The 26,755-nt window shown below is 45.7% G+C and overlaps 3 protein-coding genes across 3 annotated transcripts; 1 reads left to right on the top strand and 2 right to left on the bottom strand.

Annotated features, from left to right (window-relative positions):
- The first annotated feature begins 240 nt into the window (after positions 1-240).
- Positions 241-1,044, top strand: LOC121774381. Its single transcript, XM_042171268.1, has one exon. The coding sequence runs from the start codon at positions 241-243 to the stop codon at positions 1,042-1,044; it is 804 nt and encodes a 267-aa protein (XP_042027202.1).
- Positions 1,045-10,432: 9,388 nt separating this feature from the next.
- LOC121774382 lies at positions 10,433-10,828 on the bottom strand. The gene has a single exon (XM_042171269.1). It carries the CDS (start codon positions 10,826-10,828, stop codon positions 10,433-10,435), a length of 396 nt encoding a protein of 131 aa, XP_042027203.1.
- Positions 10,829-19,755: 8,927 nt separating this feature from the next.
- Positions 19,756-22,364, bottom strand: LOC121774593 (proline-, glutamic acid- and leucine-rich protein 1-like). The gene is made up of 2 exons (XM_042171443.1): positions 21,903-22,364; positions 19,756-20,467 (listed from the first exon to the last, which is right to left on the bottom strand). The coding sequence occupies exon 2, from the start codon at positions 20,180-20,182 to the stop codon at positions 19,763-19,765; it is 420 nt and encodes a 139-aa protein (XP_042027377.1). The 5' UTR covers positions 20,183-20,467; positions 21,903-22,364; the 3' UTR covers positions 19,756-19,762.
- Between the last annotated feature and the right edge of the window lie 4,391 nt (positions 22,365-26,755).

Below are 26,755 nucleotides of genomic sequence, written 5' to 3' on the forward strand. Positions count from 1 at the left end.
GGGGGACGAGAGGGTTGGTGGCAATCTTCCTCCGGGCAATGCCGAGGGATACACAAAGAACAAAGCGCAACAAATCTTTGAATATCAAGGAGGGACTTCATCCCCTTCGGGTACGTCTCCCACTTGTTAATAATGTCTTACAACATCATGTTTTGGAACGTGAGGGGAATCGCCAATGCGTCAACCCAAAACGTCTTGAAACGCTTAATTAAATGTCATAATGTGTTTTTTCTTGCAATAATGGAACCGCTCTCAACCCCTGATCCGGACCGGTTCTCCAAGGCCTTGGGGCTATCCTTCATTGGCTCGAACACGTCGGGGAAGATCTGGTTGTTTGTGGAAGAAGGAGCTACTTTTGATATTGATTGTGATACGAAACAAATCCTACATGGGCGGCTTATGTCTCACCGGCTTACTAGGCCACTAGCTATCTTGGCCATGTACGCCAAATGCACAAGGTCCGAGAGATACCCACTGTGGGATAGGTTGAGAAAGATTGCGGGGCCCCTCGAAGGAACACCGTGGATTGTCGGTGGTGACTTCAACACCATCCTCTCGCACCGGGACAGAATTGGGAGCGACACCAACCGGCAAGCCAAGATGGTCAATTTCGCGGAGACAATTGAAGACTGCAGGCTCCTCGACCCCGGGTTCGATGGGGCAGACTTCACATGGGCCAAAAATGGTCTCTTTGAACGATTGGATAGAGTGCTCGTTAGTGAAGCTTGGACCAGGGTCTTTGAGGCCACTCGGGTTACGAACCTCCAAGGGATTGCCTCGGACCACGACCCAGTTCTAGCAAGATGCAAGATGTCGATCTCTACCAATGGAGGCAAGGCGTTCAGGTTCCTAAACATGTGGATCCGACACGAGGCTTTTATGGCTGTTGTACAGAATGCATGGGAGGAACCCACGGGGGCTGGGGGACTTTTAAACATCCAAATCAAGCATACTAGAGTTAAAAGAGCTCTAAAGAAGTGGAACAAAGAGGTTTTCGGGAACATCCATGCGAACCTCAAGGACAAGGAGGAAGCTATCGAGTAGGCCCAATCCGAGTTCTAGGCAACGCCAACGCCCGAGAATAGGACAGCGATCAATAAACACATTGCCGAGTACATCCTCTTGCTGCGAATGGAAGAGGACTTTTAGCGGCAAAAGGCAGCCCTGAGATGGCTAGCCGAGGGTGATAAGAACACTCGGTTCTACCAAAGCTGGGTGAAACAAAAAAGGGTCCGGCTGCGTATCCATTTGATCTGTGCCAATGGACAAGAGCTAACTGAGGAAGAGGATATAAAAAAGTCAGCGGTGGATTTCTTCCAACAACTTCTCGCGCCTAGCAATTCGGCACTCGAAGAACCGGACCTCGACCTAATCCAGCAAGTCCATTCAGACGAGCATTTTGCAGATATCGCAAAGGTACCGGACGCGGAAGAGGTCAAGAGTGTCGTCTTCAGTATCTCCGGCTATAGCGCACCCGGACCCGATGGATTTTCTGCCACCTTCTATCAAGCCTGTTGGAACATCGTGGGTCCGGAGGTGGTGGAAGCTATTGGGCAGTTCTTCAGGGGGGCGTACCTACCACGAAGCATCACGGCCACAAGCGTCGTCCTCATCCCAAAGAAGGCGTCACCTGAGTCATGGACCGACTACCGACCCATCAGCCTTTGCAACGTCCTGAACAAGATCATCACCAAGGTACTCACGAACCGACTCTCTCCTTTCCTCCCGCAGGTCATTGCCCCAAACCAAAGCGGCTTTGTTAAAGGGCGGCTTCTCAATGATAATGCGCTGCTGGATCAAGAGATGTTCCATGAACTTGCACGGTGCTCCCCAGCGCCTAATGTAGCGGTGAAGATTGATATGGCCAAAGCCTACGACAGGGTCCAATGGCCTTTCCTATTTAAGGTGCTTCGACGCATGGGATTTCCGGACGCATGGATCTCGCTTATGGAGAGGTGTATAAGCTCTTGCTGGTTCTCGATTCTTATCAATGGGGCACCATCGAGTTTCTTCAGATCAACACGAGGTCTCCGCCAAGGCGATCCGATATCCCCCGCGGACTACTTGTCGCGAGCACTAGACAAGCTCATACTCAGCCAAAAGGAGATGACCTTCAAAGCCTCCCGGAGATGTATCGAGATCAGCCATCTAGCCTATGCGGATGACTTAATTATATTCACACAAGCGGCGGCTACCTCCTTGCGCCGACTCAGAGCTTGTCTTGAAAATTATGAAAAAGTCTCAGGCCAACAAACCAGCCTTGCCAAGAGCAACTTCTACATTGCGGAAATTCATGAGCACTTGGGGTTTTTCTAGGGGGCCTTCCCGTTTCTCTACCTAGGCATCCCTATCTACCGAGGTGTTAAGCGCACGGACATGTTCCTCTTCCTCCGTGAGAAAATTGCAAGAAGAGTCTCAGGGTGGGCGCACAGGCATTTATCTTTTGGAGGGAGGCTCACGCTTATTAAGAGCACTCTTGAAGTGATTCCCTTGCATATCTTCCAAGCCATTGAGCCTACCGCCGGTACTCTCAAACAACTCGATCAACAAATGGCTCGATTCTTCTGGGGCTCTACGAGTGAGAGGAAGCGGACCCACTGGATTGGATGGGACCAAATGTGCCTCCCCACTGACGAAGGGGGACTCAAGATCCGCAAAACTAAGGAGGTCCTTCGTGCCTTCAACATTAAACTATGGTGGCGCTTCCGGGAGCAAAACTCCCTTTGGGCGAGATATATGATGGCTAAATACTCTTCCAACTCCTCACCTCTTGCCGTGAGAACACCGAGCAGGAGTAGCACCACGTGGAAGAGGCTTTCTAGAGCCTGGACCCTCGTACAACCGCATATGAGGTGGCTAGTGGGCCAAGGTAATATTTATTTTTGGGATGACATCTGGCTCGGTAACACCCCACTTAGGGAGCTCAGCCTCGATGAAAGGGGGAGTCCTACCACTCGGGTGTCGGAGTATATTAGGAATGGCTCGTGGGATGAACCCAAGCTCCAACTCCTTCATGATCAGGCCGGCATTCCACAACACATCATTGATCGCATCCTCAACACCCCGATCCTCCAAGGTGAAAAGGACATCCCGAGGTGGACCCTTTCTAAGCATGGGGAATTCACGGTGGCCTCGACATGGGACACAATCCGAGGGCAGCACCCGCTCATTCAGGGACTGGGCGATGTTTGGAAGGCGGGTCTCACTACTTCCATAACCATCTTCATCTGGAGGCTCCTCTCCAACCGCGTACCGGTCGACACGAAACTTCAGTGGTGGGAGATTGAGCTTGCTTCCAAGTGCCAATGCTGCCCCCACCGACCGGGTATCGAGTCCCTCCAACACCTATTCATCCAGGGACATGGAGCTCGCAGAGTATGGAGTGAGTTTGACGCTTGGTTCGCAGGCCCGTCCCCCCGCCTCCATATCAACGACATAATCCCTACGAGAATTGAAGTGTGGGCGCGGAGATATCAGTAGCCGAACAAGAAGCATCATAGCCGAGCCACCCCATACCTCATTCTTTGGTTTATCTGGTCGGAGAGAAATATGAGTCGCCACCAAGGCACACAGTGTAAACCACAAAATGTGGTATGATAGGTCCACATGTTCATTCGGAATTCTATGTCCAATGGAAGCTTGAAGCCGAAACATTGGAAGGGAGTTAAACTTGGAATCAACATTCCTCAACAAGCGGCGGCAATCAGGGTGCTACCCCTAGCCATGGCAATCAAATGGAATCCCCCGGATCAGCCGTGGATAAAGCTCAACACGGATGGTTCCTTTAATGAAGCGAACGACAAAGCAGGGGCTGGAGGGATCATTCGAGACCACTTGGGTAAGATGCTCGTCGCCTTCAGCACGTCCCTCGAAGCACACTCGGCGTTAGAGGCGGAGCTTTTGGCCATGCTCCACGGTTTGAACATAGCCAAGGAACTCGCTCTACCAATCTGGATTGAGTCGGATGCAGAGCAAGCAATTAAATTGGTCAATGGGACAGGATGGGGCCCGGCACTCGCTCGGCAAACGGTGGTGCAACTAATCCTACACAAACGCCAACTCAAATTCCGAGCCACGTTCATACACCGGGAGGGAAACAAAACGCCAACTCAAATTCCTAGACCAAGACAGTGGCCTACGAATGCACGTCAACTCAGCACCGAGAGAATTGCTGGACTTGGTTCAATTGGACGAGATGGAAGTGTCGCACATCCGAAACCTAGACGGGGAAGGACACTAAAGTTGGTAATGAGACGTTGGGAGACAATAGTGACTAGTTTTTTGGTTAATTGTATTTTGGAAAAGAGTATGATGGGGTCCGAACCTTGTGGAATCGGACCGCATACTACTCTTGGCTTTGTTTCGGCACACCACTTTCAGGTGTGGCCACGCCTTGTAATTATCTCTTTTGGAAATATAGGGACCCACGAACCCTCCATCGTAAAGGTGTTTGATTAAAAAAAAAAGCCGAAAGAATGCATTGGATGTTGCTGTGCACAAAATTGAGAAAGACACGACGGGGAACATAGACGAGAACCCTACTAAGAGGGTGGAAACAAGTCCTGTTGAGGGCATTGAAACAAGCATAACTGTGCTAGAGAAAGAGGAGACCGTCATACTAACTGTCCCACATTCTTCGAGAAAACATTGCAGCAAGAATTTCAGGATGGGCGCACCGACATCTCTCATTTGGAGGAAGGCTCACCCTCATTAAAAGTACCCGTAAGGAGGTTCCAATCCATATCTTTCAAGCTATTGAACCAACCTCTGGCGCTCTCAACCAATTGGACCAGAAATTGGCCCGATTCTTTTGGGGCGCAATAAACGAAAAGAAGAGGACACACTGGATTGGTTGGGACCAGATCAGTGTCCCAACCGCAGAGGGGGGCCTCGGCATCCGCAGATTCATGGAAGAACTCCGAGCCTTCAGCATCAAGTTATGGTGGAGGTTCAGGGAACAAACCTCTCTTTGGGCTAAGTATATGAAGGCTAGATACTGCTCCAACGCGTCCCCTCTTACGGCTAAATCATCGGGGAGAAATAGTACAATATGGAAAAGGCTATTGACGATGCGGGCACAAGCACAAGGGCACATTAGATGGGTGGTTGGACAAGGAGGGATCTACTTTTGGGATGACATTTGGCTCGAAGATTCCGCTCTTAGGGACCTATGCATCGACGATAGGGGTGCCCTAGTAACCATGGTCTCGAACTTCATTCTGGGAGGCACATGGGATGAACCTAAACTCCAGCTGCTCCAGTACCAAGCTGGTCTACCCTAGCAGACTATTAGCAAGATCCTTGAAACACCAATTGTTGAGGGGGAGCTTGAAGTCCCGATATGGATTCTCTCCCGGTGTGGGGAGTTCTCGTTGGTTACGATGTGGGAAACACTACGTTCAAATAGGCCGATCATTCCAGGGCTTGATAACATTTGGAAAGCCGGACTTACCAACTCTATAGCGATCTTCAACTGGCGGTTGCTATTGAACCGGATCCCGGTAGACACAAAGCTCCAATGGCGAAAGATTGAGATGGCATCCAAATGCCAATGCTGGCCGCATAGCCCGAATATTGAATCCCTCCAGCACCTATTCATTCAAGGCCGTGGAGCAATAAGCATTTGGAGGGAGTTCGATCGTTGGTTGAGGGAGCCTCACCACCCCTCTGAATCAATGACACTATTCCTGAAATACTAAAAGTCTAGGCACAACGAGCTCAACAACAAGACAAAAGACACCTATGTCGCACTATGCCATACCTCATTTTATGGTTCATTCAGGCGGAGGGTAATAGAAGCCGACACGAACAGGTGCAATTCAAGCCGTTTAATGTGGTGTGGCAAGTTCAAATGTTCATCCGGAATGGTATGGCCAATGGAAACATTAAGCCGAAACATTGGAGAGGCGTGAAACTTAGGATAAGCACCCTGAGATAAGGGACCCCAGACCGTTTGTCATGCCAATCAAGTGGCACCATCCGAAACAGCCATGGCTCAAAATCAAGACAGATGGAGCCTACAAGGAAGCAACAGGCAAAGCAGGAGAGGGGGGGATTATACGAGACGGGGGGGAAGATCCTAGCATCTTTTACGACCCCCCTCGTAGCACACTCAGCACTGGAAGCTGAACTCTTGGCTATACACCATGGCATTGTCTTGGCCAAGGAATTTATGAAGCCAATTTGGGTCGAATTGGATGCAGAACAAGCGACCAAGCTCCTCAATAGCATGACATGGGGTTCGGCACACATCCGTCAAGTCATTACGCGCCTAGCCATTCTCAAGCAACAACACAACTTCCGAGTTACCTTCATCCATAGGTCCTTAAAACAAAGCAGCTGACTTTCTAGCCAAGATGGGTCTTGAACAAGCCACTTACCGGCGCATGTCCGCACAAACAGTCCCAAGAATGCTGAAATTCATTGCTCGAATGGACGAGGGGGGAATCCCTAACATACGGATAAGAGATGAAGACCGAGAGTAGCACTAGGGACGTGGAAGGATTCACCGATCCGGAACTAATGCACGTTGTAGAGTATGCAGGTATCGAGCCAGTATAGGCATGTCCCCTCCATTACTCTCACAGTGTAATAGTCCTAGTGTATCTTGTAAATAAATTTTGACTACCTAGACATAGATTGATCGACCAACTTGTAATTCTTCGAATCTAATCCCCTTTTGATCTGAAATATAGGGATGAGGGCCCCACGAACCCTCCACTGTGAAGGTATTTTTTTTTAAAAAGGTTCATATGTCATTCACACTTCTATGTACGTTATGAACTTAGAACCCATAGGTCCCTCACCTTTATACACTACAACCCTTGCCCCGTTACAACCTAAATAAAGACCTTAATGAGTCAACTTCTGTCAATAGAACTCTAGAATTAATGGTATGACAAAATAAATGAGAGAATGGTCCTAACAATTCAGGTGAGGATTGAGTGACCGAGTGAATCCAACAGTTGTAAAGGAATCTGAGACTGTAGTCGATTGGATTGATCATAAGCTTGTGGGGACGATTTTTTTATTTTTTTTTTAAAAAACACCTTCATGGTGGAGGGTTCGTGGGTCCCTCATCCCTATATTTCAAAACAAAAGAAAGTTACAATCTATGGATTACAAGTAGTCCGATCAGTCTATGTCTAGATGAACAAAATCAATATACAAAACTGTCTAGAACAATTACACCACAAGAGTAAGGAGAGGTCATGCCATAAATGGTTCGACACCTGCGTACTCTACGGTGTCCGGTAGAATCAAGATCGGTGGGTCCTTCCTCGGCCCTTGCACTACTCGCGATTGTCATCTCTCACCCGAATGTTGGGGATTCCCATCTCGTCCATTCGGACAATGGCTTTGAGCATTCTTGGAGCATTGTGTGTGGTCATACGGAGGAGGGAGTCTTGTTCGAGGCCCATCTTGGCGAGCATATCAACCGCTTTGTTGCCCTCTGGTTGAATGAAGGTGGCACGAATGGTGTGCTTTCGCTTGAAGGTGTGTAGGAGGGCCATGGCTATGCAAACATGTGTCGGGCCCCATGTAGTACCATTGAATAGCTTAATAGCTTGTTCATCGTCCGACTCAATCCAAATGGGTTGGTTAAACTCCTTGTCTACCGCCAGCCCGTGCTGGAAGGCCATGAGCTCGGCCTCCAAGGCCGAGTGGACGTCGAGGGGAGTTGCAAAGGCTGCAAGCATCTTCCCGGAGTAGTCACGAACGACACCCCCTCCTGCCTTGTCTGTTGCCATCATGTAGGCACCGTCTGTGTTAAATTTGATCCATGGTTGTTCGGGGGGATGCCACTTGATTGGCATGACGAGCGGTCTTGGGCTCCTCGACTCGGTTTGGCTCGGCGGGCTCATCTTAAGGTTCACACCTCTCTAATGTTTCGGCTTGATGTCTTCGTTGGTCATGCCATTTCGGATGAACATTTGAACTTGCCACACCACATTAAACGGTTTGAATTGTACCTGATCGTGCCGGCTTCTATTACGCTCCGCCCATATAAACCATAGTATGAGGTATGGCATGATAGGACAGAGGTGTCTTTTGGATCATTGTTGAGTTCGTTGCGCCCACACTTCAATTCTTTCAGGTGAAACGCCCTCGAACCATCCATGGAATTCCCTCCAGATGCTTGTGGCTCCTCGGCCTTGTATGAATAGGTGATATAGGGATTCAATATTCGGCTTATGCGGGCAAAATTGGCATTTAGATGCCATCTCAATCTTTCGCCATTGGAGTTTCGTATCTACCGGAATCCGGTTTGATAGTAGCCGCCAGTTAAAGATCGCTATAGATTTGGTCAGTCCAGCTTTCCAAATATCATCTAGCCCTGGAATGATCGGCCTTTGTGAGCGTATCATTTCCCATGTCGAAGCCAGCGAGAAATCCCCAATCCGAGAGAGGGTCCATCTCGGGATATCAGGCTCCCCTTCGATAATTGGTGTTTCAAGGATCTTGATAATGGCCTGCAGTGAGAGTCCGGCTTGATCCTGGAGCAGCTGGAGTTTCGGTTCATCCCATGTGCCTTCCCGAATGAAGTTCGAGACCATGGTTAAGGGGGGCGCCCTTATCATCAATGCATAGTTCCCTTATCATCCCAAAAGTAGATCCCTTCTTGTCCCACCAACCAACTAATGTGAGCTTGCGCTTGGTCCCGGGCCCACAACAACCTTTTCCATGTTGGGCTATTCCTCCCCGAAGGTTTAGCCGCAAGAGGGGAGACGTTGGTGCAATACTTAGCCTTCATGTATTTAGCCCATAGAGAGCTTTGTTCACGGAATCTCCACCACAATTTGATATTGAAAGCTCGGAGAACTTCTTTGAATCTTCGGATGCCGAGGCCTCCCTACACGGTTGGGAGGCAAATCTGGTCCCACCCAATCCAATGCGTCCTTTTCTTTTCATTTGTTGCTCCCCAGAAAAATCGGGCCAGTTGTTGATCCAATTGATTGAGAGCGCCGGCCGTAGGTACGATAGCTTGAAAGATATGGATTGACACTGCCTCAAGGGTATTTTTAATGAGTGCGAGCCTTCCACCAAATGAGAGGTGTCGATGCGCCCAGCCTGAAATTCTTGCAGCAATCTTTCCTCGGAGAAACATGAACATATCTGTACGCTTAACTCCACGATATATAGGAACCCCCAAATAAAGGAACGAAAAGGTACCTTGAGTAAAGTAGCCTTCAGTCTGAATTAGATTGGCTCATCCTTCATGGCTCTCCGCAATATAGAAGTTGCTCTTTGTTAGGTTCACTTGCTGACCCGAGGTCTCCTCGTAATCATCAAGGTATGCTCTAAGGCGGCGGAGGGGGGTCGTTGCAGCTTGTGTGAAGATGGTGATGTCGTCGGCATAAGTGAGGTGGCTGATCTCCATGCATCGTCTAGTAGCCTTATATGTCATTTCCTTTCGCCCCAGGATTAGCTTGTCGAGAGTCCTTGAGAGATAATCCGAGGCGAGGACAAATAAGGCCGGAGAAAAAGGGTCTCCTTTCTAATTCCACGCGTTGATTTAAAGAAACCGGAGGGAGCCCCATCGATAAGTACCAAAAACAACATGAGCCAACACACCTCTCGACCAGCGTGATCCAGGACTCCGGGAAGCCCATTCGGCGGAGAATCTTCATAAGGAATGGCCATTGGACTCGGTCGTAAGCCTTAGCCATGTCGATCTTGATCGCCACATTGGGGGCTGGTGTGCATCTCGAGAGTTCATGAAACATCTGTTGCGCAAGAAGGGTGTTATCATTCAATAATGATCTTGTTGATGACATTGCACAGGCTGATGGTCCGATAGTCTCCCCACGTGCTCGGGGATGGTTTCTTGGGAATGAGCACAATACTTGTTGTCGTGATACTTCTGGGTAAGAAGGCCCCTTGGAAGAACTGCCTAATTGCTGCCACCACGTCCGTTCCCACGGTTCCCTAGGCTGCTTGGAAGAAGGTGGAAGAAAAATCATCTGGGCGACCTGGTGCACTATCTCCAGAGATATCAAACACGGCTTGGTTGACTTCCTCTGCATCCGGTGGTTTAGGGAGGTCTTCACCTCTGCCACGGTTAGGATTTGTGGGATCATATTAAGGTCCGGTTTCGCAAGCATCAAAGGGGCCGGTGCAAGGAGTTTTTGAAAGAACTCATCCGCCGATTCTTTGATCTCCACTTCATCCGTGAGTTCACGACCATTCACATTGATTTTGTGGATGCGCATACGAATTCTCTTCTGTTTAACCCAGCTTTGATAGAACCTAGTATTCTTGTCCCCCTCCGCGAGCCAAGGAAGAGTCGCTTTCTGCCACCAAAAGTCTTCCTCCATCTTAAGGAAAAGGATATATTCGGCAATGAGTTTATTGATCAATGTCCTGTTCTCGGGTGACGGCATTGCTTCAAAGTCCGCTTGAGCCTCGGTGATTTTTCCTTCCATTTCCCTTAGGTTTCTTTGTTCCATCTCTTGAGTGTTTTCTTAATTATTGACAACTTGATCTGGAGGTTCAGAAGGCCCGCGGCCCTCATCGGTTGGGTCCAGTCTCCATGCACAAGGTCGGTAAATCCTTCGTGTCGAATCCACATATTTTGAAAGCGGAAAGCTCTGCCTCCAATGTGGTTGTTCCTCATTTTGCATCTCACAAGGATCGGCCCATGGTCCGAGGAGATACGAGGAAGGTTTGTCACTCGTGTAGCATCAAACATCCGCGACCACGTCTCACTCAAGAGGATCCTGTCTAGTCTTTCAAATAGGCCATTCTTTGCCCATGTGAAATCCGCGCCATCAAAACCCGGGTCAAGGAGTCGGCAATCCTCAATAGCCTCGGCAAAGTCAATCATTTCGGCTTGTCTGTTGGAGTCATTACCGGCTCTGTCCCGCGGGATAGGATATTGTTAAAGTCACCACCAATCATCCATGGGGCACCCACGGTAAGTTGCGAGAGTTCCCTCATTTTGTCCCATAACGTGCACCTTTCTGCCCTTGTACATTTAGCATAAACGGCTGAAATAGCATTGTGGGTGGCCAAACGGGGGGATGAGTAGAAACCATGAAGGATCTGGTCCGAGTCGTCCTCGATGTCGAAGTTGGCCCCCTCCTCTGTAAAGATCCAAATCTTCCCATTCATGTTCGTGCCTTTATAAACCAGCCCTAGTGTCTTCGAGAATCTCTCTGGGTTGGGGGTTGTAAGCGGCACCAAAATAGCAAGAAAGGTGATATTATTAGTTTTGATTATTCTTTTTAAAACGTTTTGGGTCGGCGCGTTAGGGATTCCCCTAACGTTCCAAAACAAAAAGTTGTGAGACATAATTAACAAGATGGGTTCGTACCCGGTGGCCATGAAGGACCCCCTTGAAATTCAGTGAAATGCCGTTCGTTCCCTCTAGGGCTTGGCTCAGTCGTCATGTACCCTCCCTGGCCTATATCTTCATGTTCTGAGGGTTCTTGCCATCAACTCCCGAGTTTGCGTGCATGTCCATTTCGGTAACCTCGTCCTCCCCAAACTCATCGGCATCAAATTCTTCATTGGCCATGAGGGAGTAATATTGGTTGGTTCTTAGAAGGTTCCTCGGTGCTCGGCCACCACGTCCCTTAGCCGAAGGTTTTCGACCTAATCCTTCTAGTCCACCTCGTACCGGTGCGAGCAATCCTCGGTACTCGGTGACTGGTTCCCTCGCCGCGCCACAGGAGCCCTGTCTTTGATGTGTAGGTTTGAAGGCCGAGCCACTCCCCTTCGGTTCCCCCGCTCAGCTTGGGCACCCGAAAATTCTTCATGATCTCCTTGTAGCTTGCCCATGATGTCCAGACCGGACCATCCCTTTTCCTCAACTTCCTTTCCCTTTGGAGTGATATTTGTATGGCCGACCAGCTCCTTGGTCTTCCCTTGATGTTTCCATTCATCGGTATTCAAGATTTGTTTCAATTGGCCTTGCTTACCCTTCTCACCGTGGGCTTCATGGTGTGATTGTTTTGATGTTGCAATGTTGTAGTTCCCCTTAGTGGGTCGTTCCCTTTTCCCGGCCGCATAACACACTTCACTTGGCAATAAGATGGAATATTGTCCCACCTCACTTGTTGCACCGTTTCTCGCCCACAAATGTCCAAAATGATTTCTTCCAGAGGGGGCTTTGTTATGTCAATCTCGATGCATAACCGGGCGAAGGATAGGCGTGACTTATTAGCGGTGGCACGATCGACTTGGATTGGTGTTCCTAGGAGTTTCCCTATAGCGTAGAGAGCCGATTGATCGAAGAGGTGGATGGGTTGTCACGACCGCATTTCCTAGGGATAGGAAGCACGGGGAATCGTGACTAGTGGGGGAATTAAGAAACGGGGAAGAAGGGGTAGCCATTAAGGGAAATACGAAATATCGGTCAAAAGATGAAATATCATTTAATCAAACAACGTTCAAAACCCGAAAATACATAACGTAGTGACATAGTTTGACAACTCAAAGAAATTAAAGAGATTCTCAAAATCGTAGAGTAGCGGAAGCAATGAGAGTTTAGCTACTACTATGTATGAAGACACAGTAGTAACCGGAACAATTATTGAATGTGTTTCTTGAATCGTCGCTCAACATCCTCCGCCTCCCGACCTCGCTCAACCTGCACATAAAGAAAACATATGCAGGGGCTGAGTACTTGATGCACCCAGTGAACTTATGCCCGAAATACATTTATCGTTAAGATATGTCAAGCCATCATAGAGTGAATCTCGGGTTTTACTTTTAAAAAAAAGGCCGAGAACACCAAAACCATTCCTTCAAAAAAAAGTGTCTGCGCAGAGAACATCATCCTCCATCATATACCATATCTGAACCATCATGTGAAACGAGAATGTGGCCACAAACTCGATCACTGGACCGGCCGAACTAGGGTACGACTCACGATCCCCATCAGTGCACTAGCCTAAGTAGAGCTTGGACCCCAGTTAGACCCGAATTCGTTAACCATCAAAGTCTATTAGAGTTTTATTCTAGTAGACAATCTGATAGGCAATTTCAAAACATAAAACACGGCATGACATTCTATTAAAAAAAACCATTCTTATTACACCATAAACATACCAACTTAAAATAAAAGTTAAAGTAATAAAGTCCACCTCAAAAGCTTAGGATTTCGGTAAATAGTTGTTCGTTCCGACTTTTAGCGTGCGTGCGAACCGCCTTTTCAAAAAAATACATAAAGTTCACATCAATTCTCGGTAACAAAGGTATTTAGAATGCATGCACTCTAATTAAAATCTTTTAAATTCTTTTTCTCGGTTTTCATGGGTTTTTGGTTATTCAGCGCTTACGCTCGTTCTTTCCTCCGTTGGCTCCACGTATTTTCCATGACGTCGGAAATAATTTCTAAAAAAACTTTATTTAAGCGTATACTTTAATTATCGCAACTATCTAACGTTGAAAACATATTATTTCATGCTTAGGGTAAAATTATTCATTCTTCAAAACGTTCCGGAATTTAATTAAATAAATTCCCGCGATTTAATTTTAATTGACGGCTCCAAAAGATTTAATTACTTAGCCCACCTTATTCCTCCAATTAAAATTTTTAGGAAGCCCCAAAGCTTAAATTAAACAGGCCCGAATCCACAAAAACCAAAATTGGCCCAACTTTTCTATCTTCTTTCCCGCCGCTGAAGTCGCCCACCGTCGCTGCTGAAGTCTCCCGCCGTCGCAGCCGTCGCTGCCGAAGTCGCCAGGAGCTGGAGTCGTCGCCGTCACCGTGACGCTGCTGCTGCCACGACGCTGCCGCTGCTGTCACGACGCCGCCGCTGCTGTCACGGGGAAGGGGAGCTACTGCCGTCGCTCCGGGAGCCGCTGTCCGCACCGGGGAACGTCGAGCGCGGCTGTCTGCCATTGCCCGTCGCCGGCGGCGGCTTTCCCTTCTCCGAAACCACCCCGAACGACCCCGATTCAACCCGCAACAAACACTCTCATTAAAAAGTTAAGTTCTTTGAGACCTTCGATTACGTACGGCGATCGTTTGATTTGTTTTACAAGTTGAGTTGGTTGAGTGATTATGGAAGAGATATGGAATGATGACAATATATATACATACAACAATTCATGCTTTAGGATAGGGGAGATACATACCTTCAACTTGGTTGGTTTTGGTGGTGAGTGAAAAAAAAATGGTGAAAAGAATCCTCCTCCTCTTCCCTTCGTTTCTCTCTCGGCTCTCTCTCAAACCTTTCTTTTTTTGTTTTTGCAGGTTGTGAAAAGTTGGGGAAGAGGTAAAGGAATGAGTGGTGGTGACTCTTTGTTTGTAGGTATTGATGGAGGAAGATAGAAGGTGGAGAGGTGGAAAGTTGGAGGGTCTCCTCCTTGAAGAGGAGAAGGCGTCGGCTAGGGGGAAAAAGGAAGAAGAAGAGTTCTTGAGCTTAGCCCATTTTCTTGGAGAGATATTGGGCTTCACTTAAATTAATTACATGTTGTTGGCCTCAAGTGTTATAAGCCCAAGTTGGTGTTGCTACTATTATTTAGTGGATTTAAAATAATTAGGGTCCAAGCTATTTGTAGATAATTGGACTCTAATTAAATTTGAAAAGCCCAAAATAAATTCATACTTTATATTTTCGTATTTTCCTTCGATAACTCAAATTCACGGGTCTTTATTAAATTTTGTTAACTCATCCTTCCCGAACAAAAATTAAGTACGTTTAACGGCACAACTTATATTTGGTGTTGTTCCAAATATAATCCCTTCAACCATTCCTCGATTTACGTACGTCGTCTTCCATAAGAAAAATATCCATCTCCACTTATTTCATTCGTCTTGCTACAAAAATTAGCAATTTCGTCATCATTCTTTCAACGAGACCTTTTCACATTAAACACATAAAACCATACGATTTCCCAAATCACATTTATCGAGAAGCATAGTATTTCGAAATAATTTTATCAATTATTTCGTTACATAAATTTGGTTCGTACATAAAGGTACGAGTGTTACATTCTACCCACCTTAACAGAAATTTCGTCCCGAAATTTACTCATTTCTAACGAAAAGCTCCGGGTATTTCTCTTTCATTTTATCCTCGAGTTCCCAAGTAGCCTCGTCGTGGCCATGGTGTTTCCAAAGTACTTTCACAGACGCGATCAATTTATTCCTCAATTCCTGCACTTTCCTGTCCAGAATTGCTTCGGGCTTCTCCTCATAACTCAAGTCGGGATTCAATATCATTTCTTCTTGATGAACCACGTGTTTGGGATCGAACACATTCTTTCGTAATTGTGACACATGGAAAACATTATGCACAGCCCCAAAACTCGGCAGTAATGCCAACCTATACGCTACGGGTCCCACATTCTCAAGAATTTCATAAGGCCCTACGTATCGTGGCTTCAACTTCCCCTTTACGCCAAACCTCGTTATCCCTTTCGACGGAGATACTTTCAAGAACACCTTATCTCCAGCGTTGAACTGTAAGTCGGTACGCCAGACATCAGCATATGACTTCTGTCGGTCTTGAGCTTCTTTTATTCTTTGACGAACTTGTCGCACAATCTCAATCATTTCTTCGACTGACTCTGGCCCGAGTATTCTTCTTTCACCAACCTCATCCCAGTAGAGTGGTGATCTACACTTCCTCCCATACAATGCTTCATATGGGGCCATATTTATTGTCGCCTGGAAACTGTTGTTGTAGGCGAACTCGATCAATGGTAGTACAACTTCCCAATTTTCTCCTCTGTCGAGAACCACGGCTCTCAACATGTCCTCGAGAGTTGGAATCGTTCTCTCGGACTGTCCATCGGTTTGTGGATGGAAAGCAGTACTAAAATTCAGTCGAGTACCAAGCTCTCTTTGTAGACTTATCCAAAATCTTGAAGTGAACCTTGTGTCTCGGTCTGACGTGATTGTTACGGGCACTCCATGTAGCCGAATAATTTCTCTCACATAAATTCGGGCTAACTTGTCGGATCCATGAGTTATGGGAATAGGTATAAAATGCGCACTCTTGGTGAGGCGGTCTATGATTACCCAAATGGCTGTATTTCCTTGCCGGGTCTTTGGTAAACCATCACGAAATCCATGGCGATATGTTCCCATTTCCACTTCGGAATTTCCAACGGTTGCAGCTTCCCATAGGGTCGTTGATGTAAAGTTTTTACTTGTTGACATGCCAAGCATTTCTCTACAAACGAAGTTAGGTCCCTCTTCATTCCATCCCACCAGAATAATCCCTTCAAGTCCTGGTACATCTTGGTACTTCCAGGATGAGCGGTGTATGGAGTCTCGTGTGCCTCGGTCAAAATTTCATTTCGATGTCCTTCGTCGTTTGGCACACAAAGTCTCCCTTCATAAGTGAGAGCATTATCAGCCTCCTCTCAAAATTTCTCTTGGTCGCCCTTCCTCACCTTCAGTCGAACCTTCTCTAAATTTTCATCATTTCGTTGTCCTTCTATTATCCTTGTTCGCAGATCGGATACCACTACCAAGGTGGCGATCTTTCTTTTCACGGTCTCCGGAGCCTCACTACTTCCAATCGCATTTTGCTGAATTCGCGAACCAACTCTGCTTCTTGAGTGAGAAAGGCTGCCAATTGTGGTTGGGCTTTCCGGCTCAATGCATCGACCCCTACGTTTGCCTTGCCCGGATGATAGTTAATGCCACAGTCGTAATCCTTGACTAATTCAAGCCATCTGCGTTGTCTCATGTGCAAGTCTTTCAGCTCAAATAAGTATTTCAGACTCTTGTGGTTGGTGAAAATCTCACACCAAACTCCATAGAGATGGTGCCTCCAAATCTTCAATGCGTGCACAACGGCTGCTAATTCCAGGTCACGAGTAGGGTAGTTTAGTTCGTGTGGCCTCAACTGGCGTGAAGCATAGGCAATCACCTTACCATTCTGCATCAAAACACATCCGAGTCCAACCTTAGACGCGTCAGTGTAAACCACATAGTCTACTCCCGGTTTCGGCACGGCTAGAATAGGTGCGGTGGTCAACTTCTCCTTCAACAACTGGAAACTAGCCTCACACTCCGGTGTCAAATTGACCTTGGTCCCCTTCTTCAGTTGTTGAGTCATCGGCCTTGCGATTTTAGAAAATCCTTCAATAAATCTCCGGTAGTATCCTGCCAGACCAAGGAAACTCCGAATCTCGTTTGGGGTCTTTGGCGCCTTCCACTGCTGTACGGCCTCAACCTTTGCGGGGTTAACTCGAATCCCTTCGGCCGTCACAATATGCCCCAGAAAGTTTACTTCCTTTAGCCAGAAATCACACTTACTGAACTTGGCGTACAACTTCTCCGTTCTTAGTGTTTCCAGCGTGATCCTTAGGTGCTCCTCATGTTCTTTTTCATTCTTCGAGTAAACCAGTACATCATCTATGAATACTAGGACGAACTTGTCCAAGTAGGGGTGGAATACTCGATTCATTAAGTCCATAAATACTGCAGGTGCATTTGTCAGTCCAAAAGGCATTACTACAAACTCATAATGCCCATACCTCGTTCGGAACGCCGTCTTGGGTATGTCTTCTCTTCGTACTCTCAGCTGATGATATCCTGACCTTAAGTCCATTTTTGAAAATACTCCTGCTCCCCGGAGTTGGTCGAACAGGTCATCTATCCTCGGCAGAGGATACTTGTTCTTGAGGGTTAATTTGTTCCGTTCCCGGTAGTCTATGCACATTCTCAATGTCCCGTCTTTCTTCTTCACAAACAGCACAGGTGCTCCCCACGGCGATACACTGGGTCGGATAAAACTCAAGTCCAGTAGTTCTTGTAGCTGGATTTTGAGTTCTTCCAACTCTTTCGGTGCCATCCTGTAAGGTGCCTTCGATACTGGTGCGGCTCCGAGTTCCAGATCGATAGTAAACTCCAACTGTCGGTCAGGTGGAGGTCCTGGCAACGCGTCAGGAAACACGTCGGGGAACTCACGTACTACCGCCACATCTTCAACTTTTCTTTCTTTCTTGTCATGTCCTTGCAGGTAAACGAGATAGGCAGGAGTCCCCTTTCTAATCATCGTAGCTGCTTGAAGTGCTGATATCACACAAGTCTGCTGATTCATCGAAATCCCGTGGAAGGTAGAGGGCTCCTTCCCCGGGGTTTGTAACGAGATTTGCCTCTCTTGGCATCGAATAGTGGCATAGTTTTCAGCTAGCCAGTCCATCCCGAAAATAACGTCAACGTTATCCATCGGCATAACATGTAGGTTGTAAGCCACTAAGCTAAGTTCTCCCACCACGAGTTCTATGTTCCAGCAAGATTGTGAAAGGTCTACAAGGCCTCCTACCGGTGAGTTCACATTCATCTTATGTTCAAGTTTATCAATAGGAAGTCTTAAAGCATTTACGCAGGAGCGCGATATAAAGAAGTGCGACGCACCCGTATCAAACAGAACAACAACAGGCATGTCAAGTAGTGTTCCCATACCTGCCAGATTATCCTGCTTCGGCTCTCCTTATGCGGCTTTAGCTTGCTTGCGTCCCAAAGCATAGGCCCTAGCTTGAGTGGGGTATGGTTGGCGACGCTGCTGCGGCTGCTGAGGTGGTGTAAGATTCCCTCGAGGCCCATTCGGTGTTCCCCCAACTCCAGTGTTATTGTTGGTCGGGCACTCTTTGGCGAAGTGTCCAACTCCACCACACTTGTAGCACACGTTTGTCCCGACTCTGCACTCCCCCATGTGGTTCTTCTGGCACTTGGCGCAGGGAGGTGCCCTTTGACGGAAATCTCCACTTTGGTATGGAGCAGCTTGCTTTCCTTTTCCCTGAGCTGAGTTTGGGGTACCCTGGGACCTCTTGTTGTCAAAGGGTTCGCGGTTCCCGTCCCACTTCCTCTTATCTCAAAAATTCTGCTGTGGGGTCGGCGGTGTTGGAGTAGTGGGTGTAACTATCTTTTCCCGTGGCATCGCTTCCTCCACGTCCAATGCACGAGACAATGACTCGGCATACGTGAGTCTTCCACGGCATGCTAGAGCCATTCTTATTTCGTGCCTCAGACCGGCACAAAACTTCTCTGACATTTTCTCGTCAGTATTCACCTGCTCCGGTGCATATCGCGACATGTCGCATAGGGCACGAACATATTCATTCACTGTCATCCGCCCCTGCTTCAGGTTGTAGAAGTCGGCCTCCTTAGCCTTGTGGTAACTCCTCGGGATATACTTATCATAGAGTTCCTCCTTGAAGTCTTCCCAAGTTAGGGCGTCCAGTTGTTCCTGTGACATCGTTCGCTGCTTGGTCTCCCACAAAAATTCGGCGGACCCGGTGAGCTGGTAGGTCACGCACGATAGGCGCTCCTGGTCGGTGCACCTTAAGAACTTGAAGATACGTTTTATGGCCCGAATCTAGGTTTCAGCCTTGGCCGGATCTCCCATTCCATCGAATACGGGAGGACGTTCCTTCCGAAACACCTTCTCAATGTTTCGTTCCGGCTATGGCCGTGGTGGAGGTGGTGGTGGTGGTTGTCCTTCAGGGCCCACACTACTTTGGGTCTCGTTGCTTGCCTCATTCTCGTGATGAACGACTGCACGTCGGGGAGGCATTCTGTTCAACACATGTGTTAGTACAAAAGTCCGATTTTACCATCACCACACCACACAACCTTTCTAAAAGCGATTTCACAAACTTTCCCATACATAACAAGGTAGAACGAACACAACGATAAAACAACGGAAACTTTATTAACTTAAAACCAAACAAGTACGTGTTTCCACAAGGTCTTTGCAATAAGAGAAGAAACCAAAGCGTCAAGAGAAAACATTACATCGTTCGTCAAAACAAAACATTCAAAGCTAATCAAAACATCAAAAGAACACTACTCCTCGGGAGCTCTCTCATAATTCGCCCCTTTCTCACTTTCAACCTCAACCTCCCTTGCAAGGGGCTCTTCTTCGGGGTCTTCCTCATCCTCCATGGGATCCTCCTCGTCTTCAAGGGGTTCTTCCTCATCTTCAAGAGGATCTTCCTCCTCTTCCTCGTCATTCTCCCGCACATAAGTAGCGACGTCAATATGCTTATCGACCACGAGAACTTCCATCGCGGGAGGTGCAGAGGTGCGCATCCCAAGTCTCCTCTTCTTGGGGAAGTTTGGCTGCGGCGTCTCACTCTCGTACCGACCCCCACTGTAGGGGCTGCAACTCGATGAGGATGCCTCCTTCCTAAGAGGGGCATAGGGTGGCGGTCCATCACGAGCATCGACCAGAGCTTCCAAGAGAACCTTCACAAAACCATGCATGTCTCCTTGCACACTATAGTCGGGGAGCTTATGCCAAATGTATTACCGTGAAGCCTCGTCGGCCCACCTATTCCAAGGTGCCGGTAGTCCGTCAATCAACCTCTTGATTCCTTCATAGTGCCTCACTCCACAGCCATGAGCATCCCGCCATAGTGTCAAGTAGTCGGCAACATAAGATATCAGTGGGGCCCTCTCGTTCCTCTCGAACTCACGATACATTTCCACCGCCCGCAGTCCCTTCTTGACGTAACTTCCCCTTAGCGGTGCGTGGATCATGATCGCCATCTACATGAAAGTAAGTTCCCTTAGTAACCAGTCGTAGAAAGAGAATAAACAAGGTAGAGAAAGATAAAAAACAAATGCGTAGAGAACGTCATGCGTGCTACCGTGGATATACCTGTCAATTTCCATAAGGAAAAGTCATAACAATTCTTTCTTTTTAAGTTATCATCTAAAGATAGATGTTTCGTGTATAAGGAACGTAGTGACTTGCAATCTCGTCAATCCTTCGACCTAGTGCAAGTCGCACTTCACAAGGTTATCCTTGTCTCATCATCTCATCATCTCTTGGAATTCGCTCCTTTCCACGCCCCATTCGTTCCATTAATTCATATATCGTCTTTAAAAGAAAAAAATTCGCGCGCATATGACTAGCCTACATCTAAGGCCTTTGAAGTCTACATCTCAATCATATTCCATTCATCATCACCTCCCACATGTCTCGTTTCAAAACATCTTACCCTCTTTCTTTGTTGAGCGTGGCGAGACGGAATGTTGAGTCTTCAATGAATGCTCTTTTAGTCTAGCGAAACGAGTCTAGACTAGATTGCATAAATGACTCTCGGTCCAGAGCGGAAGGAAAAAAATTGCTCTGATACCATTCTGTCACGACCGCATTTCCTAAGGATAGGAAGCACGGGGAATCGTGACTAGTGGGGAATTAAGAAACGGGGAAGAAGGGGTAGCCATCAAGGGAAATACGAAATATCGGTCAAAAGATGAAATATCATTTAATCAAACAACGTTCAAAACCCGAAAATACATAACGTAGTGACATAGTTTGACAACTCAAAGAAATTAAAGAGATTCTTAAAATCATAGAGTAGCGGAAGCAATGAGAGTTTAGCTACTACTATGTATGAAGACACAGTAGTAACCGGAACAATTATTGAATGTGTTTCTTGAATCATCGCTCAACATCCTCCGCCTCCCGACCTCGCTCAACCTGCACATAGGGAAAACATATGCAGGGGCTGAGTACTTGATGCACCCAGTGAACTTATGCCCGAAATACATTTATCGTTAAGATATGTCAAGCCATCATAGAGTGAATCTCGGGTTTTACTTAAAAAAAAAGGCCGAGAACACCAAAACCATTTCTTCAAAAAAAAGTGTCTGCGCAGACAACATCATCCTCCATCATATACCATATCTGAACCATCATGTGAAACGAGAATGTGGCCACAAACTCGATCACTGGACCGGCCGACCTAGGGGATGGCTCACGATCCCCATCAGTGCACTAGCCTAAGTAGGGCTTGGACCCTAGTTAGACCCGAATTCGTTAACCATCAAAGTCTAGTAGAGTTTTATTCTAGTAGACAATCAGATAGGCAATTTCAAAACATAAAACGCGGCATGACATTCTATTAAAAAAAACCATCCTTATTACACCATAAACATACCAACTTAAAATAAAAGTTAAAGTAATAAAGCCCACCTCAAAAGCTTAGGATTTCCGTAAATAGTTCCTCGTTCCGACTTTTGGCGTGCGTGCGAACCGCCTTTTCGAAAAAATACATAAAGTTCACATCAATTCTTGGTAACGAAGGTATTTAGAATGCATGCACTCTAATTAAAATCTTTTAATATCACGACCGCCCATACTAGGGGTACCACAATCGCGGCGATCGTGACCAAGGGACAACAAAAACGACAACATTTAAGGATAGCACTTTAATGGAAACTTAATTAGCTTTAAAGAAAGAAGAACATTTTAGTTCATTAAAAGTTTAGACAACAAATGTTTAGTTTAAAGAAACTTAATGTTATAAATTCACTATTAATTAGAAATGACTTAAGATATATACGTTTAAAAGAAGCAGCGGAGAAAATAAACTTTAAAACAAACCCAATTAACTTCTAAAGAAAAACATTTAGTTTAATTTACGGAAACACCATTTTCGGATAACAATGTAAATACTTGTTTAAAACCTAACACAACCACGCATGCTCAAACACAGTACGAAAAATATTAGAGTCTTGAGACATAGTTCAAAATATAGCAGCGGAAATAAGGTTTAAAGAGAGTCAAGGATAACGCCTATGTATGAAGACATAACGCATCCTAGGTTCTTAGGCCAACTCAACATCCTCCACAACATCCCGCTCAACCTGCACATAAAGAAAAAGAATATGCAGGGCTGAGTACTTGTTGTACTCAATGGGCTCATGCCGAAAATAGTTTATATTAGTTATGTCATCCGTACCAGTGATCTCGAGTTTTATACGTAGTAAAGAAATATCACGAGAACACAAAAACATTTCATAGACTGGCCAGTCAAATAATCTCCCCATTTTCTCAACAATCCTTCAATCACAATCATCATTCCATGTGCGACGAAAGTGTGGCCACACTATTCGCCCACGAGACCGGCCGACTAGCAAGGACGGCTCCCGATCCCACTAGTGTACACAGCCTGATAGGGTTTGCGGCCCTACTCAGACCTGAATTCGTTTCACAACACAGCCATATAGCCTAACGGAGTAAACTCAGACGAACTAGGCATCAAGCAACAATCTCTTAAACCAAAAACAACATGGCATGACATAACAAGTTAAACCACCCTTATAACGCCACATAGTATTTTCGGAAAAATAAGAGGTTTGAAAAGAAAGCCCACCTCGTTCGCTTAACAATTCACAATCCAACTTATGGCAACTATCGTTCCTCGAGTTCACGAATACACAATCACCCTTGTCAACGACAACACAAGTCAGCGTTCCACAAAATCATATTACTATTTATGTCCTATTGTTTCTCTCTCATCGTTTTTCTCAAATACCCAACCCAACGTTCATCACAAAGATGTAAAGACACACGCATCGCATTTCAACTTATCACACGTGATCACATAATTTAAACACGCTCCTTGGACATACATGCATCATATAATACTTTTAAACTTGAAACTAGGTGTCATTTTAACAAGGCAGAAAACTGGCAGAACTGCGCGACCGTTTTGTAAAAATCACTATAAATTCACCCAACCTCAAAAGCAGCTAAATTTTGGTCACAATACAGAGGACACCTTCAAGTTCATCCACGAAAATTTTCACACCGAAATCACGTCATTTGGTCAGTCATATTACATATTAAACTCTCTGGTCGGAACATATAATTTCTGACAGTATTGCGCAGTTCATTTGAAAAATTCACCATAAATTCATACGATGCCCAAAAATGTTGGAAATTTAACACAACTCAGAATACACTTCAAATTTTCATATAGTTCAAGAATCATATCGATCGGAGGTCATTTGGTCAGTCAAACAGAAAACGAAACATTCATGGCAAGAACTCAAGTTTCTGGCAGATTTGCGTAGTCAACTTCAAAAATTTATTAAAAACTCATTTTTCGATAAAACGGGCTGAAATTCACACGAGACACAGAAAACACCTTGAAGTTTACTCAGTAAAAATTACATTGCAAAATTCGTTCGTTTGATGGGTCAATTACACATCAGAATCCACTGATCGAACGTCACAGATTTCAGGCTCATGATTTTGAATTTAGGGTTTCTTCTTCAATCAAACAAATACAAATTTTTCATGCTTATAACACACAATCATGCCTAAAAGTTTCTCATAAACATGTTTGCACATAAATTCACGTCATTCACGAAAGATTTAAATCAAATTTCACATTAACTCAATCAACAACACATAATTATCAAAGTTCTTATGAAATCACACCTTCCCATCGATAATTTTTGCGATCTATCAATCCTACACCCTCTATATGCATGTAGGATTCAAGAATAAAGTTTCAATGAAGGAGATGAGAAGAAAATCTTAGTTATACCTTCTTGAATCAAGAAAACGAACGGTAGAAACAAGCGTTGGCACGATTCGTCGGAAACTCTTGAAAAATCCACTCCAATTGATGCAAGAAACAATGGTGGAAGAAGTTTTTGGAGAGAATGTGGAGAGGGAGGAGGGAGGCACGAAAATTGAGGGAGAATGGGGGCTAGGGTTTAGTTTAGGTGTTTTTATAGGATTAGGGTTAGGTTTAAAATTAATTAATTAATTAATTGTGGGGAAAAATACAATTAAATAAATCCCACAATTAAAAGAATAGAATAAGCATGTGGGAAGGGGAGGAAATTTTCGAAAATTCCATGTAGGAATAGCAAGGAATTTATTTGGTATTTACTTGGAGAGAATATATTCACAACTTAGGAAATAAAAGTGAATATTTCATAAACAAGGGAACAAAATAAATTAAATCTCCAAGTATGAAAATAATGGTGGGGGCCAAAAATTTCCATAAGGAATTGCACAAGGAAATTATTTAAATCCTCAATTAAATAGAATAGGATTTAAATTTGGTAATTTCTTTATGGGAAAAGACTCTCATATAATAGGTAACAAATAAATAAATTTCCTCAAGGAAAAAAAAATATAAGAGCATGGGCGTGTGATATAGGTGAGAATTAAAAGGAAATATTCACATTCCCAATTAATTAGACATAGACATTAATTTGAATAAAAAGGGTCTCACCAAAAAGGAAACAAAATAATTCTCCTCTTGTAACACCCGTACCTTAAGTAAGAAATTAATGTTATGTAACGAAATAATTGATAAATTTTTTTTTCTCGAGATGCTGTGCTTCACGTCAAATGTGATATGGGAAAAGTTATGGTTTATGTGTTAAATGTGAAAATGAACGTGCTTAATTGTTTAATTATGGATGATGGGAGACATGTTGAAGGTCTCGTCGAAAGAATGACGACGAAATTGCTATTTTTTTAGCCACACAAATGAATTTATGTGGAAAGGAATATATGTTTGTTTTTGGATAACGATGCGCGTAAATCAAGGAATGGTTGAAGGAATATTATGTTTGGAACAACACCAAATATAAATTTTGCACGATTTCTCGTACTTTAATTCTTGGTTATGAAGGACGAGACAACAAAATTTAATAAAGGCCCGTGAATTTTAATTAACGAAGGAAAATACCAAAAAAAAAAGATATATAAAAATGTACGAATTTATTTTGGTTTTTCCAAAATAAATTTGAAGTCCAATTAAGTATAAAACAACTTGAATTCTAATCACTCTTTAATTTCTTCAAGTGGTAGTTTTTTTTTGGGGCTTGTAACTTGTTTGTTGTTTTTAGCCCAATTGAAATTAATTTATGGAAGCCCAAAATGGACCTAAGCTAACTAAGCCCAAAGTTTCCTTTTCTTTCCCCCCCTCCCCCGCGTCGACGGTTTCCTCCTCACCCCCATGATTCGGCGGTTTCCTCCTCAAGGGGGAGACTCCTCATTTTCCACCTCTCCACTTCCCCCATCAATATCTACACCCTCCTTAAACCCCTCTAACCCACTCATCACTTTCACTTATCAAAAAAAGAGAGAAGAGAAAAGGAGAAGCGGCGAGAGAGAGTGCCGAGAGGGAAGGAGGAAGCTTGAGCCACCACTTTGTGTTTTCTTCTACCATTTTCAACTATCTTGGAGGTATAATTCTTTTATATCTCAAAGCATGTGTTGTAGTAGCTTTGCATACATGTTATACCTTCTTGTTCCATAGTTTTCTTCCATAACCAAACCATGTAACAATCCGGAAGAATCGATCAAACGATCGCCGCGCGTAACCGAAACTAAGAAAGAACGTAACTTTATTAACATAACGTGTGTTGCGGGACGTTTCGGAGTGGTTTCGGAAGAGGAGAGGCAGCCGCCTGCGACGGGCAGCGGCGGACAGCCGCTCGACGTCTCCCCGACGGCAGGCATCTCCATTTGCGACGGTAGACAACGGCGGCAGTGGCGCGACGGCGAGACAGCAGCTCTCGGCGTGGCGAGGCAGCAGCTCCAGCCGCACGGCAGCGGCGCCGTGCACCCTCCTCCGCGGCGGTAGCTTCCCGACGGCGAGCAGCGGCGGCGGCTGCGAGTAGGGACGGCGACGGCGGGCGACTCCAGAGCGACGACGACGGATGGGTCGGCTGCTCGTGGTGGCAGCCGGTTGGCCGAGAGAGAAAGGGTTGGCCGAGAGAGAAAGAGTCGGGGAGAGAGAAAGAAGGGAGAAGAGAGAGAGAGAGGGAAGAGAGAGAGGAAGATGGTAGGGAGATTTGGGCCATGTGTTTTTCTTTTTAGTTGGGCCTTGATTTGAATCTTTTGTTGGGCCCTTATAAATGATTGGAAAATTTAATTGATGCTTGGGCTCACTTTTAATTGTTGGGGCTTCTTAATTAATTTTGAGGAATAAGGTGGGCTAAGCTTAATCTTTTGGGCCGGTAATTAAAATTAAATCGGGGGAGAGTATTTAATTAATTCCCGGAAGATTT

Source organism: Salvia splendens, chromosome 17 (genome assembly GCF_004379255.2).
Source record: "Salvia splendens isolate huo1 chromosome 17, SspV2, whole genome shotgun sequence".
NCBI classification, from domain to species: Eukaryota; Viridiplantae; Streptophyta; class Magnoliopsida; order Lamiales; family Lamiaceae; genus Salvia; species Salvia splendens.